The 23760-nt window shown below is 45.5% G+C and overlaps 1 protein-coding gene across 3 annotated transcripts in view; it reads left to right on the top strand.

The window, feature by feature from the left end:
* Window positions 1-4484: 4484 nt before the first annotated feature.
* The window catches only part of LOC116970777 (arrestin domain-containing protein 3-like), an 82981-nt gene continuing 63705 nt past the window's right edge, over window positions 4485-23760 (top strand). Inside the window, exon 1 of one of the 3 annotated variants that reach the window (XM_033017278.1) lies at window positions 4485-4845. In XM_033017278.1, coding sequence (XP_032873169.1) covers window positions 4599-4845 — 247 coding nt within the window. In that variant the 5' untranslated portion in view covers window positions 4485-4598. Of the gene's footprint in view, window positions 4846-18812; window positions 19178-23760 lie in introns of those variants that run through there. The other 2 variants (XM_033017274.1, XM_033017275.1) reach the window with 2 other exon arrangements.

The following is a 23760-nucleotide window of genomic DNA, read 5'->3' as shown; positions in this document are numbered from 1 at the left end:
CGCAAGAGTTGTTACGGATATCGCACTGGCCACTACGTTCATATAATGTTTCAATGTTCAACCACAAGTGTACAAGTCACTCTTGGAGAAATTCAAGCTTGCTTGAATTTTCTCCCGAGTCAACAAGTTACACGAGTACCTGCCGTTAGCACCACGGTGGTCCACGGTGGTCCACGAATGCCGTACGGTTATCGTACGAGGTTCCCACGATGTTCAACTCTGGTTACCTCTTGCGTCAAGTCGCCCCGTGAGAAAGCCCCATTACAGCTAGCTCTTGGGGCTAGCAAAATCAAGGGATATGGGGAAAAAACAGGAAACAGATATTGATTTTAGATGAACAGCCATGATCATATTGAATGGCAGTGCTGGCTCGAAGGGCTGAATGGCCTATTCCTGCACCTATTTTCTATGTTTCTATGCTTGTGTATATGGCAATAAAACACAAACACTTGATTTTGAAGCATTCATGCATGGTGGAGATATAATGTGGTCATAGAGTGATACAGTGTGAAAACAGGCCCTTCGGCCCAACTTGCCCAAACCCGCCAACATGTCCCAGCTACACTACCTGTTTTTGGTACATATCCCTCCAAACCTGTCCTATCCATGTTTCAGTCTAACTGTTTCTTAAATGTTGGGATAGTCCCTGTCTGAACTACCTCCTCTGGCAGCTTGTTCCATAAACCCACCACCCTTTGTGTGGAAAAAGTTACCCCTTAAAAAATTACCTCAAAAATACTTCAAACAAAAGACATTGAAATCATACTTCTACAATGCAATAAAACATGATTTTAATACATCAAATTTCACAAAGACCCTACCCCCTCCCACACCCTCCCCACATTCGGTCGCTCCACTCCCTCGCCGGGTAGCCCCAAGGCCAGTGATCAGTGATCGCTCAGCCTCCCCACTTTCAAAAATGCTCCGTGGCCCCTGGTTCAGACAGAGAGCCAGGTGTGAACGGAGAACTGAGGCCAGTCGTCCATGATGTCTGGATCCCAATGCTCAGCGATTCGTGTTTCGGAGTTGGCTAATGTTATTGATTTGTAATTAGTTTGATTTGTAATTAGTTGACAAAACCTTAATTTATTAATCTGGAATGTCCAAGGGGGTGGGATAAGTATAATATTAAAATTACATCCAAGGTGTCAGGCTGTCTGTCACAACATACAGCCCCGATAACCCATTATTTCCTTCAATTAAATATTGTGAAGGCAGCACTATTAACAATTGCCACTCAACTATTATGTTTGTTTACCTCACTGATTATTTCTAACACTCCCCCCCCTCCCCCCAAATTCCTTTGACAGGTTGAATAAAAATGTTCCCAATATCATTGTTTTATTAATTGAACATGCTGATGAACATCGTCAAGGAGTGTAATCAGATGGAAACTGATTCAGATGCGATGTTTAAGAGCTTGTTCAAATAAGCGGCATATTTTAAAGGAGTGACAGAGATACTTGCAGGGGAATGTTTGAGGAGGTTATTATTTATCTTTAGTTTTAGCTAGAACCAGGTCAACTGAAGATACAAAGTTTAATATAGTAATTGTGCTGATACTTACTCCAACCAACCACGTAATGAATATCATCTCATTCCGGAGGTTTTATTTTTCTGATGCCATTTAAACTTCACTTGGAATTCAATCACTTCACTGTAAAAGTAATTGGGAATGGAGAGCATTGGAACAAAAAATTGTCCACAGTACATATTGACTGTAATGTAATAATGTATGCATGTTTGTATGTGCAATCAAAACAAAGATCTTTTTTATTATTGTTGTGTTATGAATACCACAGAAAATATTATGTACTCTCAAGATCACATTTAATAGAATAATATTGCTTAAATATAGTTATTGGACTTTGAATTTCAGAAAAGTCCCAGCTGAGAGGAAGACAGCAAAATACTGAAAATATTGGGAGTGAAAATGACTTCAGGACAGTTTGTTAGGAAAATGAAGGAAATGGTAACAGAATACATATAGCTGAGTGAGTATAATTTTATGGATGACAAATTGTTCAACCAATTGATGACTTCTTTGACAAAATAACTAGCATGTTAGATAACAAGGAAGCCAAGGAAACAAAATAAGTCTGTGAAGTGGTCTGTGAAATGCCCCATAAAAGATTACCACATCAGATAAGTACCTGTGGACTTGAACGTAATAGGTTAAGTGCAGGGGGTCAGATATGGGGCTTTATGTGTAGGCCAGATATATTGTCAGTGCAGAGAGGCTAGGAACAAGGTCAAGTGTGCATCCAGACTCAAGGTCTGGAATAGTACTGGGTGTGCAGTCAAAGCTGGAACAATGAGAGTGTTCACCACTGGGAACCTAAGCAGGTAAGCAGCTATGATCAGGATAGAATAGGGAGGCAGGTGTAAGGCTGGACTCAGGGTCACGAATGAGAGAAGGTATGCAACTGGAGACAGGGTCAAGAGTAGTACCAGGTGTGCAATGAGACCCAGGTTGGTCAACATGGGCCAGGTGTTTGATTACAATCTGATTTCCATACATGAATACACTAAGATCATTCATGTGCTGCACCTGTTGATCAGAGCTTGGCTCTACTATGGAATGTAATTAGGAATGTAATTTAGCTTAACCTTATTCATAGCTAATCCAATTTAAAGCATAAATATTGCATTCAAGTGTAAGTTAAAAGACATACACCCATCACCGTTACCCCCTACAGTCTGCACCAGATTGCAGAAAATTGCAAAAGCTCCAATGGGAGGGGGAACACACCCACACCCTACCCTCCCCCACCCCCCGTCGCTACGCTCCCCCGGGCCTGGCGTGTCGCAATTTCTCACTCCCAACTCTCACCCAATGTTGGCAACACTGACACTAGTTGCGGTGACCACTTAGAGCAACAGCCACAGTTGCAACCTTGAATGAGTTACATGGTCGTGGCTGTTCCTCATTGCTTCTTTTAAAATGCTGGACTAACTCAAGACTGGGTCTGAGGAAAGGGTCTCGACCCGAAACGTCACCCAGAGATGCTGCCTGTCCCGCTGAGTTACTCCAGCATTTTTTGTGTCTATCTTCGGTGTAAACGGTGTAGCAAGATGGATTCAACAGTGGCTGAATGGGAGATGCCAGAGAGTAATGGTGGATGGTTGTTTGTCAGGTTGGAGGCCAGTGACGAGTGGGGTGCCACAGGGATCTGTGTTGGGTCCACTGTTGTTTGTCATGTACATCAATGATCTGGACGATGGTGTGGTAAATTGGATTAGTAAGTATGCAGATGATACTAACATAGGTGGGGTTGCGGGTAATGAAGTAGAGTTTCAAAGTCTACAGAGAGATTTATGCCAGCTGGAAGAGTGGGCTGAAAGATGGCAGATGGAGTTTAATGCTGATAAGTGTGAGATGCTACATCTTGGCAGGACAAATCAAAATAGGACGTACATGGTAAATGGTAGGGAATTGAAGAATGTAGGTGAACAGAGGGATCTGGGAATAACTGTGCACAGTTCCCTGAAAGTGGAATCTCATGTAGATAGGGTGGTAAAGAAAGCTTTTGGTGTGCTGGCCTTTATAAATCAGAGCATTGAGTATAGAAGTTGGGATGTAATGTTAAAATTGTACAATGCATTGGTGAGGCCAATTCTGGAGTATGGTGTACAATTTTGGTCGCCTAATTATAGGAAGGATGTCAACAAAATAGAGAGAGTACAGAGGAGATTTACAAGAATGTTGCCTGGGTTTCAGCAACTAAGTTACAGAGAAAGGTTGAACAAGTTAGGGCTTTATTCTTTGGAGCGCAGAAGGTTAAGGGGGGACTTGATAGAGGTTTTTTAAATGATGAGAGGGATAGACAGAGTTGACGTGGAAAAGCTTTTCCCACTGAGAGTAGGGAAGATTCAAACAAGGGGACATGACTTGCGAATTAAGGGACTGAAGTTTAGGGGTAACATGAGGGGGAACTTCTTTACTCAGAGAGTGGTAGCTGTGTGGAATGAGCTTCCAGTGAAGGTGGTGGAGGCAGGTTCGTTTTTATCATTTAAAAATAAATTGGATAGTTATATGGATGGGAAAGGAATGGAGGGTTATGGTCTGAGCGCAGGTATATGGGACTAGGGGAGATTATGTGTTCGGCACGGACTAGAGGGGACGAGATGGCCTGTTTCCGTGCTGTAATTGTTATATGGTTATATGGTTATATACCTTCCTACCTGTGTCCTTTTTATTTTGTGGGCGTTTCAGTTTAAATCCGCCCCTTACATGAAGGTGGAAGAGAGCCCAGAATAACATCAAGCCCAGAATAACATCAAGCCCAGAATAACATCAAGCCCAGAATAACATCAAGCCCAGAGGTAAAACGCTTCCTTTGCTGTCAACGTAGCTGGGACTGAAAGTTTGAGAATCACATTGTTGTCGTCAAACTCCGATTTCTCTGATCGGAAGCAGAATATATAGTATACACAAGCCTTTGCTGGCAGATTTCCACGCCACTCCCTGCAGGGTGGTTGCTCCAAGACCTGTGACAGTGACAGTGATCGTCCCGAGTCTTTATTTCACTTCGGGTGAGATCCCGGCGCAGTTTTTGGGGGGGCAGCGCCTAGACTGTACACTGACCACCACAGCCATGGGCAAAGTGAAAACTTTAGCTCTCCTCTACGACCGGCCCGCCTACTCTACCAGGGAATGGATCACCGGACGGATTGTGGTGGAGCTGACGGATCAGACCGAGGTGAAAGCGTTGAAAATCCACGCGAAAGGCCAGGAGTTCGTGCGCTGGGTGGAAGGGCACGGGGGTGCCAACTCCAGTCAGAGTCGGGTGTACACACAGCAGCTGCGACACTTCCAGCACAAATGCCTGTTGATTGGCACGGGTAAGTGTGTCCTCTTAGAAAAAACATAGAAAACAGGTGCAGGAGGAGGCCATTCGGCCCTTCATTGTGATCATGGCTGATCGACCCCTATCAATAACCCGTGCCTGCCTTCTCCCCATATCCCTTGACTCCACTAGCCCCTAGAGCTCCATCTAACTCTCTCTTAAATCCATCGTGAATTGGCCTCTAATGCCTTCTGTAGCAGATAATTCCACAAATTCACAACTCTCTGGGTGATTTTTTTTTTCCTCATCTCAGTTTTAAATGGCCTCCCCTTTATTCTTCGACTGTGATCCCTGGTTCCCCAGCATCGGGAACAATTCTCCTGCATCTAGCTTGTCCAGTCCTTTTATAATTTTATACATTTCTATAAGGTACCCTCTCATCCTTCTGAATTCCAGTGAATACAAGCCCAGTCTTAAAAAATCTTTCCTCATATGACAGTCCCGCCATCCCTGGGATTAACCTCGTGAACCTACGCTGCACGGCTTCAATAGCAAGGATGTCCTTCTTCAAATTAGGAGAGCAAAACTGCACACAGTACTCCAGAGGGCCCCGTACAACTGCAGAAGGACCTATTTACACCTATAGGGAGGTTGCACGGCAGTCGAAGAGGTCCCAACCCGTGACCCATACTGTTGCCATGCAATGCCTTCTGGAGTACAAGCGGTGAACGTCAGGTAAGCAGTTACTATGGCTGCCAGGGCAGCGGGCCCTTCTGTCCCAACATCCGGACTCCATGGCGACTGGTTCCACACTTGCGGACCCTGGGCCGTCTATCCCCACGGCCGAGGGGGGGGGGGGAATCACCCGGTGTGGGGGTCGGGTGCTGGTGCATCGCGGTCAGTGACTCTGGGTGGGCGGAGGGACCAGACTGTACCCAACTCTGCTGCAGCTGACGGGGACGTTGCCGGGTTCTCGTCCACGTGTGTCCACTGCCCAGAGCTGCGGCTCCGCTCCACCCCACCCCATGTGTGACCCTCAGCCCGTGACAGTGCGGCCACACAGGGGGAGACGAGGCGGAGGGCGACCATGGCCGGACAGCGCTGACCCCGGGGGGGAGAATGGGGGCTGTCCCGAGGGATCTGCTCCTTTGGCCGCTTACACCTTGGTGCTCGGGTTCAGAGCGCCCAGTCACCCTCCAGCCTTGGGCAGTCGTAGGCCGGGACTTGCCCTAAATCTTCCAGCACGCTGCTCTTTCGTGTCAGTGAGCTGCAGTAATATTGGCGGTTGTCTCTCGCAGTTACCCCTATTTCCACAATTTTTTACAGCGCCAAAATTTACCATTTTGCCGTTTTTTAACAGGTAAGAACTTATGTGTTTCATGTGTTACTAATGTATGTCGGAAGCTGCCTCGTACTCCAGAAGGAATGAGGTACTCCGTGCATCACGCCCTTTGACCTGATGACCTTACGTACAAGCCCTCTATACTCAAATCCTCTTGTTATGAAGGCCAACATGCCATTAGCTTTCTTCACTGCCTGCTGTACCTGCACATTTACTTTCAGTGACTAGTGTACAAGAACACCCAGGTCTCGTTGCACTTCCTTTTTTCCTAATCTTACACCATTGAGATAATAATCTGCCTCCTTGTTCTTGCCGCCAAAGTGGCTAACTTCATATTTATCAACTTTAAACTGCATCTGCCCACTCACTCAACCTCTCCAGGTCACCTGCAACCTCCTAGCATCCTCTTCACAGTTCACACTGCCACCCAGCTTTGTGTCATCTGCAAATTTGCTAGTGTTACTTTTAATCCCATCATCCAAATCATTAATATATATTGTAAATAGTTGCGGCCCCAGTACCGAGCCTTGCAGCACTCCACTCGCCACTGTCTGCTATTCTGACAGGGACCCGTTTATTCCTACTCTTTGTTTCCTGTCTGCCAACCAATTCTCTAACCATGTCAATACCTTACCCCCAATACCATGTGCTCTAATTTTAGTCACCAATCTCCTGTGGGACCTTATCAAAGGCTTTCTGAAAGTCTAGATACACTACATCCACTGGCACCCCTTCATCCATTTTCCGTCACATCCTCAAAAAATTCCAGAAGATTAGTCAAGCAGGATTTTCCTTTCATAAATCCATGCTGACTTGGACCAATCATTTTACTGCTATCCAAATGCCCCATTATTACCTCTTTAATAATTGACTCCAGCATCTTCCTCACCAGCGAAGTCAGGCTAACTGGTCTATAATACCCCGTTTTCTCTCTCCCGCCTTTCTTAAAAAGTGGGATAACATTAGCTACCCTCCAATCCACAGGAACTGATCCTGAATCTATTGAACATTGGAAAATGATCACCAATGCGTCCTCGATTTTTAGAGCCACTTCCTTGAGTACCCTGGGATGCAGACCATCAGGCCCTGGGGATTTATCATCCTTCAGTCCCATCAGTCTACCCAATACTATTTCTCGCCTAATGCAAATTTCTTCCAGTTCCTCTGTCTCCCTGGATCCTCTGTTCTATAGTGCATATGGGGAGATTGTTTGTGGCTTTCTTAGTGAAGACAGAACCAAAGTACCTGTTCAACTCTTCTGCCATTTCCTTGTTCCCCATAACAATTTCACATGTTTCTGCCTTCAAGGGACCCACATTTGTCTTTTCTAATATTTTTCTCTTAACTCTTTTACTATCCTTCTTTATATTTTTGGCCAGATTACCCTCACTACTTCATCTTTTCACCCCATATTGCCCTTTTCGTTACCTTGTGCTGTCCTTTGAAAGTTACTCAATCCTCTGACTTTCCGCTAATCTTTGCTAAGTTGGACACCTTTTCTTTTAGTTTTATTCCATCCCTAACTACCCTTGTCAGTCATGGTTACCTCTTACTCCCCTTAGAAACTTTCTTCCTCTTTGGAATGAGATGATCCTGCATCTTCTGGATTATGCCCAGAAATTCCTGCCATTGCTGTTCCACCATCATTCCAGCTAGGATCCTTTTCCACTCGACCTTGGCCAGCTCCTCTCTCATGCCTTCATAGTCCCCTTTGTTCAACTGCAACACTGACACTTCTGATTTAACCATCTCCCTCTCAAATTGCAGATTAAAACTTATCATATTATGACGCTACCTACCTAGTGGTTCCTTTACCTTGAGTTCCCTTAGTAAATCTGGTTCATTAGACAACACCAAATCCAGAATTGCCTTATCTCTGGTAGGCTCCAGTACAAGCTGCTCTCTCGCTTGAAGAGAGGGTATAATTAACAACCTGGAGACACAAGGGACTGCAGGTGCTGGTTTACAACAAAATCTGAGGAGATCTGAGGAGTGACATTCTTGCCATAGACCTAATCTGAGGAAAGACATTCTTGCCATAGAGGGAGTACAGAGAAGGTTCACCAGACTGATTCCTGGGATGGCAGGACTTTCATATGACGAAAGACTGGATAGACTCGGCTTGTACTCAGTTAGAATATAGAAGATTGAGGGGGGATCTTATAGAAACTTACAAAATTCTTAAGGGGTTGGACAGGCTAGATGCAGGAAGATTATTCCCGATGTTGGGGAAGTCCAGAACAAGGGGTCACTGTTTATGGATAAGGGGGAAGTCTTTTAGGACCGAGATGAGAACATCATTTTTTACACAGAGTGTGGTGAATCTGTGGAATTCTCTGCCACAGAAGGTAGTTCAGGCCAGTTCATTGGCTATATTTAAGAGGGAGTTGGATGTGGCCCTTATAGCTAAAGGGATCAGGGGTATGGAGAGAAGGCAGGTACAGGATACTGAGTTGGATGATCAGCCATGATCATATTGAATGGCGGTGCAGGCTTGAAGGGCCGAATGGCCTACTCCTGCACCTAATTTTCTATGTTTCTAAACACACGAAGTGATGGTGTAACTCAGCATCTCCGGAGGACACGGATAACTAACATTTCATGTCCAGTCTCTAGAAGATCATCTCTTTTCCAGCTTTCTTCCCCCTACTGCAACCAGTGTGAAGAAGGATCTGGACCCAAAACGTCACATTTGCATGTCCTCCAGAGAGGTTGCCCGACCCCCCTGTGTAACTCCAGCACCTTGGTCTAAAGTGTCTCTCACCCCAGTAAAATTGGAGTGTGGTTCGCTGATCCGTCTGCCACTTGTACCTGTGTCTGGCTGCAGTGCTTTCATTGGTGTATCGATTTTTGGGTTTGCAAATTAAGATTTGAGGCTATGGATCTCACTATCTTGTAAATTTCAAAGTTGTGTGCATACTCAGAGTGAGTCAGAGAGGGAAACAGATTGTTAATCTTAGCAAATGCATCTCTCCTCCTCCCCGCCAGTATTTCTCTCTGCCTATTTCTCATGCCCGCCCCTCTCTCTCTCCCTTTGTCTTCGTCATTGTAATAGAGTCGCACAGCATGGAAATAGGCCCTTCGGCCCATCTTGCACCACACCTACCAACATGTCCCATTTACACGATTCCCTGCTGCCTGCGTTTGGCCCATATTCCTCTCAACCTGTCCTATCCATGTACCTGACTAAATGTTTCTTAAACGTTGCTATAGTATCTGCCTCAACATACTTCCTCCGGCAGCTTGTTCTATATACCCACCACCCTTTGTGTGAAAAGGTTACCCCTCAGGTTCCAATTAAATCACCCCCACCCCTCACCTTAAACGCATGTCCCCTGGTTCTCGATTCCCTTACTCTGGGCAAGAAACTCTGCATTCACCCGCTCTATTCATCTAATGATTTTTTACACTACTCATATAACCATATAACCATATAACAATTACAGCACAGATACAGGCCATCTCGGCCCTACAAGTCCGTGCCGAACAATTATTTTCCCCTAGTCCCATCTATCTGCTCTCAGACCATTACCCTCCATTCCTTTCCCATCCATATACCTATCCAATTTATTTTTAAATGATAAAATTGAACCTGCCTCCACCACTTCCACTGGAAGCTCATTCCACACAGCTACCACTCTCTGAGTAAAGAAGTTCCCCCTCATGTTACCCCTAAACTTCTGTCCCTTAATTCTGAAGTCATGTCCTCTTGTTTGAATCGTCCCTACTCTCAATGGAAAAAGCTTATCCACGTCAACTCTGTCTATCCCTCTCATCATTTTAAAGACCTCTATCAAGTCCCCCCTTAACCTTCTGCGCTCCAGAGAATAAAGACCTAACTTATTCAACCTTTCTCTGTAACTTAGTTGCTGAAACCCAGGCAACATTCTAGTAAATCTCCTCTGTGCTCTCTCTATTTTGTTGACATCCTTCCTATAATTAGGCGACCAAAATTGTACACCATACTCCAGAATTGGCCTCACCAATGCCTTGTACAATTTTAACATTACATCCCAACTTCTATACTCAAAATGTACTCCTAATGTGTACATTAAAAAAATTATGGCATGTTGGGATATTAAACTTTGATCGTCGTTAGTGGGTCACAGACTGCCATTAATGTGGAATCATTCTGCTAGACACACTTTCCCTGCAGATAGAAATACATCCACGTAGATAGATCCAATCAGCAGATCCAGCTGTAATGTGCTCCATAAATGCAGGTGGTCCACTACACTGTATAAGGCAGCTTTGCTCCTCTCTACGAAGACAGCTAAACCCCTCAATCACTCCAGGCCACACCGGGAAGCTAATGGTCCAAGTGCTGATATATGGGATTGATGGAGTTGTATACTTGACTGTTGGCATAGTATGGTGGGCTGAAGTTCCTGGTTCTACGCTGGATGACTTCACAAACACAACTTCACCACACAAGGGCAACTCTGCTCCACCCAACAAACGCAGGCTGCACTCTAGTCTAGTTTAGTTTAGTTTATATTTGTGCGGTGAAAGGATTTTTGTTTTGCGTGCAATCTAATTGAAGGTGAACAGCCGGCAGAAGTTGTGCACGTAGGCACAAACAACATCGGGAAGAAGAGGAAGGAGGTTCTCCAACGTGAGTTCAGAGTTCATGGGAGTTCATGAGTTCATGGGAAGAAGACTGAAATGTCGGACTTCTAGGGTGGTTATCTCTGGATTGCTTCCAGTACCACGTGCTAGTGAGGACAGGAACAGGGAGATAGGGGATCTGAATGTGTGGCTGAGGGGCTGGAGCAGGGAGCAAGGATTTAGATTTATAGACCACTGGGATCTCTTCTGGGGTAGGGGTGACCTGTACAAAAGGGATGGGTTACCCCTTAACTGGGGGGGTGGCGACATTCTGGCAGGCAGGTTTGCTAGGGCTACACGTGTGGGTTTAAACTAAATACTGGGGGGGAGGGATTGACAAATTGGGAGTATAAAGATGGAGTTGAAGGGGAAGTGGCTACAGGAAAAGTTGCAAAAAATTCTCGAATTAATGGTAAGGAAAGCTCGAGAATGGACAACAGAGTAAGGTCGGGGCCAATTGCGAGCGGTTCGAGGGGGGAAGTGAATACGGAGGTCAAAGTGCTGCATATGAATTCGCGAAGTATAAGGAATAAAGTGGACGAGCTTGAGGCTCAGTTATAAACTGGCAAGTATGATGTTGTGGGAATTACAGAGACATGGCTGCAAGAGGGCCAGGGCTGGGAACTGAATATTCAAGGGTAGAGAACCTATGGAAAAGACAGACAGGTGGGCAGAGGGGGTGGGGTTGCCCTGTTGGTGAGGAATGAAATTCAGTCCCTTGCAAGGGGTGACATTGAAACAGGAGACGTGGAGTCAGTATGAATAGAACTAAGGAATTGTAAGGGTAAAAAGACCCTAATGGGACTAATCTACAAGCCCCCCAAACAGTAGCCTGGACATAGGGCGCAAGTTGAATCAGGAGTTAAAATTGGCATGTAGTAAAAGTAATGCTGTGGTTGTTATGAAAGATTTCAACATGCAGGTAGACTGGGAAAATCAGGTTGGTACTGGACCCCAAGAAAGGGACTTTGGAGAGTGCCTTTGTGATGGATTCTTTGAGCAGCTTGTATTGGAGCCTACCAGGGAGAAGGCAATTCTGGATTTAGTGTTATGTAATGAACCGGATTTGATAAAGGACCTCGAGGTTAATGAGCCATTAGGAGGTAGTGACCATAACATCACCATTCAATGTGATCATCCCCAATCAGTACCCCATTCCTGCCTTCTCCCTATATCCCCTGACTGCGCTATTTTTAAGAGCCCTATCTAGCTCTCTCTTGAAAGCATCCAGAGAACCACCGCCCTCTGAGGCAGAGAAGTCCACAGACTCACCACTCTCTGTGAGAAAAAGTGTTTCCTCGTCTGGCTTGCTCCTTATTCATAAACTGTGGCCCCTGATTCTGCACTCCCCCAACATCAGGAACATGTTTCCTGCCTCTAGCGTGTCCAAGCACTTAACAATCCTATATGTTTCAATGAGATACCCTCTCATCCTTCTAAACTCCAGAGGGTACAAGCCCAGCTGCTCCATTCTCTCAGCATATGACAGTCCCGTCATCCCGGGAATTAACCTTGTAAACCTACGCTGCACTCCCTCAATAGCAAGAATGTCCTTCCTCAAAGTAGGGGACCAAAACTGCACACAATACTCATTTCCTTGTTCCCCATAATAATTTCACCCGTGTCTGCCTTCAAGGGAAGCACATTTGACTTTGTTACTCTTTTTCGCTTAACATATCTAAAGAAGCTTTTACTGTCCTTCTTTATATTCCTGGCCAGCTTCCCCTCGTACTTCATCTTTTCAGCCCGTATTGCCCGTTTTGTTTCCTTTTGTTGTCCTATGAAAGTTTCCCAATCCTCTGGCTTCCGGCTACTCTTTGCTGTGTTATACATCTTTTCTTTTAGTTTTATTCTATCCCTAACTTCTCTTGTCAGCCACAGTTGCTTCCTACCACCCTTGGAATCTATCTTCCTTTTTGGAATGAAATGATCTTGCGTCTTCCGGATTATGCCCAGAAATTCCTGCCATTGCTGTTCCTCCATCATTCCTGCTAGGATCCCTTTCCAGTCTACCTGGGCCAGCTCCTCCCTCATGCCTTCATAGTCCCCTTTGTTCAACTGCATCACTGACACTTCCGATTTAACGTTCTCCTTCTCAAATTGCAGATTAAAACTAATCATATTATGATCACTTCCTCCAAGAGGTTCCTTTACCTCTAGTTCTCTTATCAAATCTGGTTCATTGGACAACACTAAATCCAGAATTGCCGTTTCTCTGGTCGGCTCCATTACAAGCTGCTCTAAGAATCCATCTCGGAGGCACGCTACAAATTCTCTTTCTTGGGGTCCTGAACCAAACTGATTTTCCCAGTCTACCTGCATGTTGAAATCCCCCATCACCACAGTGGCATTACCTTTGTTACATGCCAGTTTTAACTCCTGCTGCAACTTACACCTTACATCCGGGCTACTATTTGGGGGTCTGTAGATAACACCAATTAGTGTCTTCTTGCCTTTGCAATTCCTCAACTCAATCCACAGTGATTCTACCTCGTCAGTCCCTATGTTTTCCCTCACAAGGGACTGAATTCCATCCCTCATCAGCAGAGCTACCCTCCCTCCTCTGCCCACCTGCCTGTCCTTTCTATAGGATGTATAACATAGAAACATAGAAAATAGGTGCAGGAGTAGGCCATTCGGCCCTTCGAGCCTGCATCGCCATTCAATATGATCATGGCTGATCATCCAACTCAGTATCCTGTACCTGCCTTCTCTCCATACCCCCTGATCCCTTTAGCCACAAGGGCCACATCTAACTCCCTCTTAAATATAGCCAATGAACTGGCCTCAACTACCTTCTGTGGCAGAGAATTCCACAGATTCACCACTCTCTGTGTGAAAAATGATTTCCTCATTACAGTCCTAAAAGATTTCCCCTTTATCCTTAAACTGTGACCCCTTGTTCTGGACTTCCCCAACATCGGGATCAATCTTCCTGCATCTAGCCTGTCCAATCCCTTAAGAATTTTGTACGTTTCTATAAGATCCCCCCTCAATCTTCTAAATTCTAGCGAGTACAAACCGAGTCTATCCAGTCTTTCTTCATATGAAAGTCCTGACATCCCAGGAATCAGTTTGGTGAACCTTCTCTGTACTCCCTCTATGGCAAGAATGTCCTTCCTCAGATTAGGAGACCAAAACTGTACGCAATACTCCAGGTGTGGCCTCACCAAGACCCTGTACAACTGCAGTAGAACCTCCCTGCTCCTATACTCAAATCCTTTTGCTATGAATGCTAACATACCATTCGCCTTCTTCACTGCCTGCTGCACCTGCATGCCTACTTTTAATGACTGGTGTACCATGACACCCAGGTCTCGTTGCATCTCCCCCTTTCCTAATCAGCCACCATTCAGATAATAGTCTACTTTCCTGTTTTTGCCACCAAAGTGGATAACCTCACATTTATCCACATTATACTGCATCTGCCATGCATTTGCCCACTCACCCAGCCTATCCAAGTCACCTTGCAGCCTCCTAGCATCCTGCACACAGCTAACACTGCCCCCCAGCTTAGTGTCATCCGCAAACTTGGAGATATTGCATTCAATTCCCTCGTCCAAATCATTAATGTATATCGTAAATAGCTGGGGTCCCAGCACTGAGCCTTGCGGTACCCCACTAGTCACTGCCTGCCATTCTGAAAAGGACCCGTTTACTCCTACTCTTCCTGTCTGCCAGCCAGTTCTCTATCCACATCAATACTGAACCCCCAATACCGTGTGCTTTAGGTTTGTATACTAATCTCTTATGTGGGACCTTGTCGAAAGCCTTCTGAAAGTCCAGATATAACACATCCACTGGTTCTCCCTTAACCACTCTACTAGTTACATCCTCGAAAAATTCTATAAGATTCGTCAGACATGATTTACCTTTCATAAATCCATGCTAACTTTGTCCAATGATTTCACCACTTTCCAAATGTGCTGCTATCCCATCTTTAATAACTGATTCTAGCAGTTTCCCCACTACCGACGTTAGACTAACTGGTCTATAATTCCCCATTTTCTCTCTCCCTCCCTTTTTAAAACTGAATATTAAGTTCCCAGGCCCGATCCACCTGCAGCCACGTCTCAGTAATCCCCACAATGTCATACCTACCAACCTCTAACTGAGCCTCAAGCTCATCTACTTTACTCCTTATACTTCGCGCATTCATATACAATACTTTTAATTCCTTACGCATCTCATCTTTCACATCGATACCTATTACACTTGGCCATACTCTCCTATCACTTTGTGAGCTTTCTTTCCCATTAATTCTAGGGTCATTAACTATCCCTTTACTCCCTTTCCCTTTAACTCTGTCCTTAACTATCCCATTTGACCCCCCTCCTCCCTCCCACCCGCTCCCTATTTAGTTTAAAACCACCTGTGTAGAATGCTGGGAGTCCAGGATTTGATAAGATATGACAACCAGATTTGTGCTGGGACTTGAAAGGTGTTTCTGATATCTTCACATGGTTAGGATAACATGGGCTTATTTTAAACAACAAACCGTCCCAATATGACAATGATAGAAAACGGATAGTTTACCGTGCCCATCAGATCCTTTCCTACATAACCAGTACCTTGCCCACAAAGCACACATCCTCGAGGGAGCTACGATGAAGGATGAGATGATTGATCACCTCTTTGTGAACTGTGGATTTACAAAGAAGGTATGGAATAGATCCTCGTTGAAACTCATCCTGAGCAGCTACTTAGCAGAGGATTCTCTGACCTACAGACTGCTCCCAGGAATGCATAATAAGCCAAATGTGAAGTGTTACAGGAAGATCAGCAACTCAGTGAAAGACACACTTTGGTGTGCTTGAAATTTGTACAAGAAGATTACTTCAAGGAAATAGCCCAGTTTGGCACATTCCCTTAAAGAGGAATGTGTAATAATAAAGGATGTATTATAGCTTGTGCAGCTAACATAAGATCTTGTGGGGAAAGAGCTCCAACCTAAGGTCCTGCTGCCAAATGGTGTTGAATGGCTGGGTCCACAGTTGAAGCCTGTTGTACAATTACGATACGATACGATGGAACTTAATTTATTCCAGGAGGGAAATTAATCTGCCAACAGTCATAAAACACAATATACATGAAAAATTGAATTATATCACAGCAGAAGGGGAAGGAGTTGTAAAGTTTGATAGCCACAGGGAAGAAGGATCTCCTGTGATGTTCTGTCCTGTGACTTGGTGGAACCAGTCTGATGCTGAAGGTACTCCTCAGGTTGACCATAGAAACATAGAAAATAGGTGCAGGAGTAGGCCATTCGGCCCTTCGAGCCTGCACCGCCATTCAATATGATCATGGCTGATCATCCAACTCAGTATCCTGTACCTGCCTTCTCTCCATACCCCCTGATCCCTTTAGCCACAAGGGCCACATCTATAGCCAATGAACTGGCCTCAACTCCATTCTGTGGCAGAGAATTCCAGAGAAATCCAGTGGGTCATGGAGGGGGTGAGCTGTATTGTCCAGGAATCTCTGCAGTTTGAGGAGCATCTTCCCCTCCAAGACCATCTCCCATGAATCCAACTCCGCCCCGCAGGATGGAGCCAGCCTTCCTGATGAGTTTGTTGATCCTATAGGCGTCCGCAGCCTTCGCCCTGCTGCCCCAGCACACGGCAGGGAAGAAGATGGCACTGGCTACCACCGATTGTTAGAACATCTGCAGCATCTTCCTGCAGACATTGAAGGAGCGGAGCCTTCTCAAAAATTACAGCCGGATCTGTCCCATCTTGTACAGTGCCTCAGCGTTCCTGGACCAGTCCAGTTTACTGTTCAGGTACACTCCAGTGGTCAGGGTGGTGAGGCTTCTTGGTGATGTTGGCTGCCTTTTTGAGGTAGCGCCTCCTACATATCCCATCGATGGCTTACATATATGATGCAAACTTGAAGTTTGTATCAACAGAGAAGGTGACGTGAGTGTCAGCGGTTCCTTGCAGGTAGAATGTGGCAACACTACAAATTTTACAGGTGTAGGCAGGTTTACACCAAAGATAGGTACAAAATGCTGGAGTAATTCAGCGGGTCATGCAGCATTTCTGGTGAGAAGGAATGGATTTCTTGTCTCCAGAGATGCTGCCTGTCCCGCTGAGTTACTCCAGCATTTTGCGTTTATCTTCACTACAAATTTCTGCATATGATATAACCATGAATGTGTAGACCTATGCCACTATAAAGGCATGGAATGCCATGCACGGCTCATGTATTTGTGGTATCAAAAGTGTCAAGGATGTTTAATTGTCATGTGTACCGACACGGAACATTGAAACTCTTTACTTGCAGCAGAATAACAGGTCTGTGAACAATCTACTCAATTGATAACATCATAAAAAGTTTTAGAAATCAGTGTAAGGAAAAAGACAATATTCATATTTTCGTTGGTGTTCGTAATGTTTAATAGCCTGATGCTGGGGCGGAAATCTGGGGGGGGGGCAGGGGGGACATGTCTCCCCCCCCCCCCCGTTTTGAGAGGTGGGTACGCTCCTCCCCATTGTAATGCGGATTTTAGAACCCGGTGAAATCTCCGCTTTCCGCGAGACAGTGGGGGTGGGACTGCTGATCGAGGGCGCCGAGCAGCGCTAAACTTGCGGGAAATATGGCCCAGGTTTACGGCCAGTGCGGAGAAGCAGCGCTGGTATCCCGTCAGTCCAGGCAGGGCTGTAGGTTAACCCGGTGAGACAGGCAGAGTTGAGTTGCATTTAGTGCTGGATTGAGCCTCCGAATCCTGTGTATGTGTGAGTGTGCGCATGCGCTTGCGGCCGGCAAGAAATTGTGTGTCCCCCTGTCCCCTCCATATTTTGATAGCGATTTCCGTGCCTGTTGGAAATAAGCTGTCCCTGAACCTGGAGGTTACCGTTTTCACACGCCTATTCCTCCTTCCCGATGGCAGGTGTGAAATGAGTGTGTGGTCAGCAGGGCCGGATTAAGACCCATAGAGGCCCTAAGCACTTAAAAAAGATTTTGGTGCTCCCATATATATGTAATTCAAAATATAAACAATAATAAACCGTAAAATAAATTTTTATTTTTCAAAATGAAACAAAACTAACAGTAAGATGGAAAGTACACAAAAAAGCTGGAGAAACTCAGCGGGTGCAGCAGCATCTATGGAGTGAAGGAAATAGGCAACGTTTCGGGCCGAAACCCTTCTTCAGACTGATAGGGGGTGGCGGGGAGAAGGAAGAAAAAAGGAGGAGGAGGAGCCCGAGGGCTGGGGGATGGGAGGAGACAGCCCGAGGGCTAAGGAAGGGGAGGAGAAAGCAAGGGCTAACAAAATTGGGAGAATTCAATGTTCAAGCCCCCAGGATGCAGACTCCCCAAGCGGAATATGAGGTGCTGTTCCTCCGATTTCCGGTGTTGCTCGCTCTGGCCATGGAGGAGACCCAGGACAGAGAGGTCGGAGCTTCTCCAGCACCCGCTGAGTTTCTCCCGCTTTTTTGTGTACCTTCGATTTTCCAGCATCTGCAGTTCCTTCTTGAACAGTAAGATGGAAAACAATGTTTATTTTTGTATACTTCCACTTTATTTATATTTGAAAAGTTTTCTACTACTTTTTTTAAATTGCAAAGTCTTTGATCAGATCCTCAAAATTAATCTTACGTAACACATCTGCGTCTATACTTAGTAGAGATAAGGCATCCAGCCTGCCTTGTTGCATAGTTGTTCAGATCATATAAACCACTTCGAATATTATTTTAGCAAGTTTAAAGTGATTTCTTTTGTGCCATTTCTGTGCTGCTTCCCTTCCCTTGCTGCCCTAAGCACCTGCTTATTTAGCTTAATGGTTAATCCAGCCCTGGTGGTCAGGATGGTGTGGGTTCTTGATGATGTTGGCTGCCTTTTTGAGGCAGCGCCTCCTACAGATCCCATATAAAACATTTTATACAAACTCATTGTAATAGACTTGAAATAGGCAAACGTCTTTCAGTGGGTTGTTCAATTTAAACTTCCCCCCCCAAAAAATGAGAGGATCAGGAAATACATTTTCTTCATTGTCATATCTTGTACTAAATGTTTGAATTTTGGAATAATAGTTCTTCGGAGCGGAATTAGAATGTAAATATAGACTGGCAGCTTGTCACGCAATGTTCAGCCTCGCACCCGCCCTCAGAGTCTTGTCTTCTGTTCGCTATTGGGCGCAGGGAGAGGTCCCGGGACTGTCTTTCTCTGTGCACTGTGGCCACAGCCATGGGCAGGGTGAAGGCTGTATCGATCGTCTACGACCGCCCTACCTACTCCTGCGGGGAATGGGTCTCAGGTCGCATTGTAGTGGAGCTCACGGATCGCACCGAGGTGAGAGTGCTGAAAATCCACGCCAAAGGCGAGGAGTATGTGCGCTGGACAGAAAGACACGGCACTGGGAAATCCCGGCGCACTCGGGTGTACACTCAGCAGCTGAGATACTTCAAGCACAAGTACCTGGTGATTGGCACGGGTAAGTGAGTGAGCCCCCCTCGCTTTGCACACACACACACAGACACACACACACACACACACACACACACCCAGACACACACACCCAGACACACACACACAGACAGACACACACACACACACACACACACAGACACACAGAGACACACACAGACACACACACACACACAGACACACACACACACACACACACACAGACACACACACACCCAGACACACACAGACAAACACACACACACACAGCCACACACACACAGGCACACACACACACCCAGACACACACACACACACACACACACACACAGGCACACACACACACACACACAGACAAACACACACACACACACACACACACAGACACACACACACACACACACACACACACACTATACACACACACTGGATGTGAAGTGTCTTGCAGCCCAGAGTAACATAGCGTGGGCTCAGCTCGGCGCTGCAAACAAAGACAAAGGCTTCGCCCTGCCGCCTCGAAACACTTATTTCCTCCGCTCCATAGATGCTGCTGCACCCGCTGAGTTCCTCCAGCAATTTTGTGTAGCCTCGAAACACTTGGTGTGTGTTATGATTCCTGGCAGGCTTGATCATGAGTCACTGCTGTTGGGATTTCTCTGTTCAGCCGGTCCTGACTTGTCAGAGCTGGGGCCGAATAGCAAAGCCTCCCACTCTGACAAAGATCCCGGAAGAAACATGGAGTTAGTTAAAGGGCCCATCATATCCGTGTAAACCGTGGGCGTCATGTGAAATAACACAAACAATATCCCATGAGATGATATCACATTGGTATCCGAGGGGAAATCGTGGCCTGAAGAGAGAGTCACCAGTGTTTTTATTGGTTAGGAAGGAACTGCAGATGCTGGTTTAAACCGAAGATAGACACAAAATGCTGGAGTAACTCAGCGGGACAGGCATGATCTCTGGAGAGAAGGAATGGGTGATGTTTCAGATCGAGACCCTTCTTCACACTGATTATAGGGGGGTTGCACGTATGGTTACTGGGACATAGGGCTTGACGCTCAATCCATCTGGAGGACATCCGTAACTTCCGGTATATGTTATTAATGCAAAAAACGCGTACTTTCCGACCTGTTAAAAACCGCCAAAATGTTGAATTTTTGCGCTGAAAAAAATTGTAGAACTCGGGGTAAGCGTGAGAGTCATGTACCCAACTTCAGAAGGGACTACAACAGCTAAAGTGCTTGGTAAACATAGGTTGTGCAGATATCGAGATTTAAAATATTGGGAAATATCGCGTTTGCTCACTGCATTTCATCAACAGTAAGGCATTATTTGTGTTTTTTCTTGATTCCTTTGTTATCTAAAAAGTCTTAGAAGTGATAAATCTGGCTGTAAATTTTGCTTCAGAGGCGTTTTCATTTTGTATGTAAAAACCCACTTGAAAACCATGGGCGATTTAAAAAATTTACAGCCAGATTTATCACTTCTGAAACTTTTTAGATGCCAAAGGAATCAAGAAAAAACACAAATAATGCCTTACATAGAAACATAGAAACATAGAAATTAGGTGCAGGAGTAGGCCATTCGGCCCTTCGAGCCTGCACCGCCATTCAATATGATCATGGCTGATCATCCAACTCAGTATCCCGTACCTGCCTTCTCTCCATACCCTCTGATCCCCTTAGCCACAAGGGCCACATCTAACTCCCTTTTAAATATAGCCAATGAACTGGCCTCGACTACCCTCTGTGGCTGGGAGTTCCAGAGATTCACCACTCTCTGTGTGAAAAAAGTTCTTCTCATCTCGGTTTTAAAGGATTTCCCCCTTATCCTTAAGCTGTGACCCCTTGTCCTGGACTTCCCCAACATCGGGAGCAATCTTCCTGCATCTAGCCTGTCCAACCCCTTAAGAATTTTGTAAGTTTCTATAAGATCCCCCCTCAATCTCCTAAATTCTAGAGAGTATAAAGCAAGTCTATCCAGTCTTTCTTCATAAGACAGTCCTGACATCCCAGGAATCAGTCTGGTGAACCTTCTCTGCACTCCCTCTATGGCAATAATGTCCTTCCTCAGATTTGGAGACCAAAACTGTACGCAATACTCCAGGTGTGGTCTCACCAAGACCCTGTACAACTGCAGTAGAACCTCCCTGCTCCTATACTCAAATCCTTTTGCTATGAAAGCTAACATACCATTCGCTTTCTTCACTGCCTGCTGCACCTGCATGCCCACTTTCAATGACTGGTGTACCATGACACCCAGGTCTCGCTGCATCTCCCCTTTTCCTAGTCGGCCACCATTTAGATAATTTACTGGTTGCAATGAGTGAGCAAACGGCCACTGTTTGCTAAGCACTCTGGCTGTTGTTGTCCCTTCAGCTCTCGCTTCTATCTACCGTCATTTCTCCTCACTTTTGAAATTCTGAAGTAGGCTAAATGTCTCTCACGCTTACCCCGATTTACATAATTATTTACAGCGCAAACATTGACAATTTCGGCGGGTTTTAATGGGCCCGCTACGCTGGAAACAATGGTAAGTGCCTACCTACAGTTCATCGCGTGTACTCCAGTTGGCGTAGTGTAGCAAGAGTACGGGTCATTGGTCGTGACCCGACTGCCGTGAACCCTCCCTATGTCCCAAAACCAAACAGTGAATTCTTTACTTGCAGCAGCACAACAGATTATGTAAACATGATATTTTGTAAAGCCCCTAAACATAGGTCCATGAATCTAGGATTTACTATTTATTAATTTGGAATACTTATATACTTTCTGTGTGTAAGTCGCAACAGTCCTTCTGATGTGCGGCATTACGATACCATACGATATCACTTTATCCCTGAGGGAATTTGATCTGCCAACAGTCATAAAAACTAAAAATACATAAAACATGGAATTAAAGTGACGAGCGGAAAGGCTTGGTGGATGTGCAAAGATTGGGGAGGAGGAGGTGAGGGGGGGGGGGGGGGGGGGGGGGGGTCAGTCTCGGTCTACCCCATGACCGAAGGGAGAGGAGTTGTACAGTTTGATAGCCACAGTGACAAATTGGAAGAAGGGAAAAAGAACCTGTAGCGATCTGTGCTGAATCTTGGTGGAACCAGTCTGTTGCTGAAGGTACCTCTCAGGTTGACCAGTGTGTCATTACATTGAGTGGAGCTCAGCATATTGTTTTAAGAAGCTAGCTGTTCATATCTACTTAGCAAACAGGTCCCAGTCTAATAAGTCTGGTAACTGGATATATTCCCCCACTCCGTCCACTATCCATCAGTACTGTTCTCAAGTTCACATCGACCAATGTCATGGACAAAGAGGCGAAGGCAGGAGAATGCTGTTGAGTGGTAAACTGAATGAATGAATGGCAGAGTAGACTTTTGGACCAAATGGCCTTATTCTGCTCCTAGAACTTATGAATTTTTGAATGAATCTGTCTCCAGCATGATTGAACTTCATTGAGAAGAGTTCTCGACTTTGACAGTAGTTCAGAGAATCTTACAGCTCATTATAATATATTTTTGAAATTGCAGATAGTGCCAGGAAGAAACGAGCGCAACTAGTTCTGTACGTGATATATAGTGTGGAGGTCATGTTGCAATTTGTAAACAAGAGCCAGAGTCAGTGTGTGATTTAAACACATCTTTAATGAGCATTTATCAGCGTTGAGGACAACAGGTGCATCCTGGCTGCTCGAACTGAAGTGCTGGGAGCGGGTGTTCGTATAAGTGTTATAGAGGGGTGGAATTAGTGATGCTGGCTTATGTGTGATTGGCTCACATGCATCATCAATCTACATCCTTCCCCCTTGGGATTAAGTGTGGAAAGGGCACCCATGCCATACTCGCCATATCTGTCTGGTGGTCCGAGCGCGTTCGGACCCAACCCTCCCCTCCCTCTCCTGAAAGATGGGACGGAGATCCAGGAGGCGAGAATGGCGCGGGAGAGGCTTGCGGGGACCGAAAGGGGAAACATGCGGTAGGTGAGACCCCGCCAATCACATGCATCATCAATCTACACAATTATTATAAGATTTTGGTGAGGCCACATTTAGAGTATTGTGTTCAGTTTAGGTCACCATGTTATAGGGAAGATGCTGTCAAATTGGAAAGTGTGCAGAAAAAATTTATGAAAATGTTGCAAGGGCTCGAGGGCCCGAGCTGTAGGGAGAGGTTGAGTGGGCTGTATTCCTTGGAGCACAGGAGAATGAGGGGTGATCTTATAGAGGTGTACAAAATCATGAGAGCGACAGATCAGGTAAAAATGCACAAAGTGTTTGGCCCTGAGGAGGGGAATCGTGAACCAGATGACATCGTTTAAGACGAGGGGGAAATTATTTAATCGGAACCAGAGGCGTAACTTGCATGGAATGTATGGAATGTATGGAATGTATGGAATGAGCTGTCAGAGGAGGTAGTTGAGACAGGTACTAATGCAACATTTAAGATGCATTTAGACAGGTACAGTACATGGATAGGATCGGTTTACAGTGATATGGGTCGAATGCTGGCAGGTGGGGTTACTGTAAATGGGGCATGTTGGTCGGCATGGGCAAGTTGAGCAAAAGGGCCTGTTTCCACACTATATGACTCTATGTCCTATGCCTCCTGTAATACAC

The sequence above is a fragment of the Amblyraja radiata genome, chromosome 3 (assembly GCF_010909765.2).
Source record: "Amblyraja radiata isolate CabotCenter1 chromosome 3, sAmbRad1.1.pri, whole genome shotgun sequence".
NCBI lineage: Eukaryota > Metazoa > Chordata > Chondrichthyes > Rajiformes > Rajidae > Amblyraja > Amblyraja radiata.
This window is presented reverse-complemented; position numbering and strand designations above follow the sequence as displayed.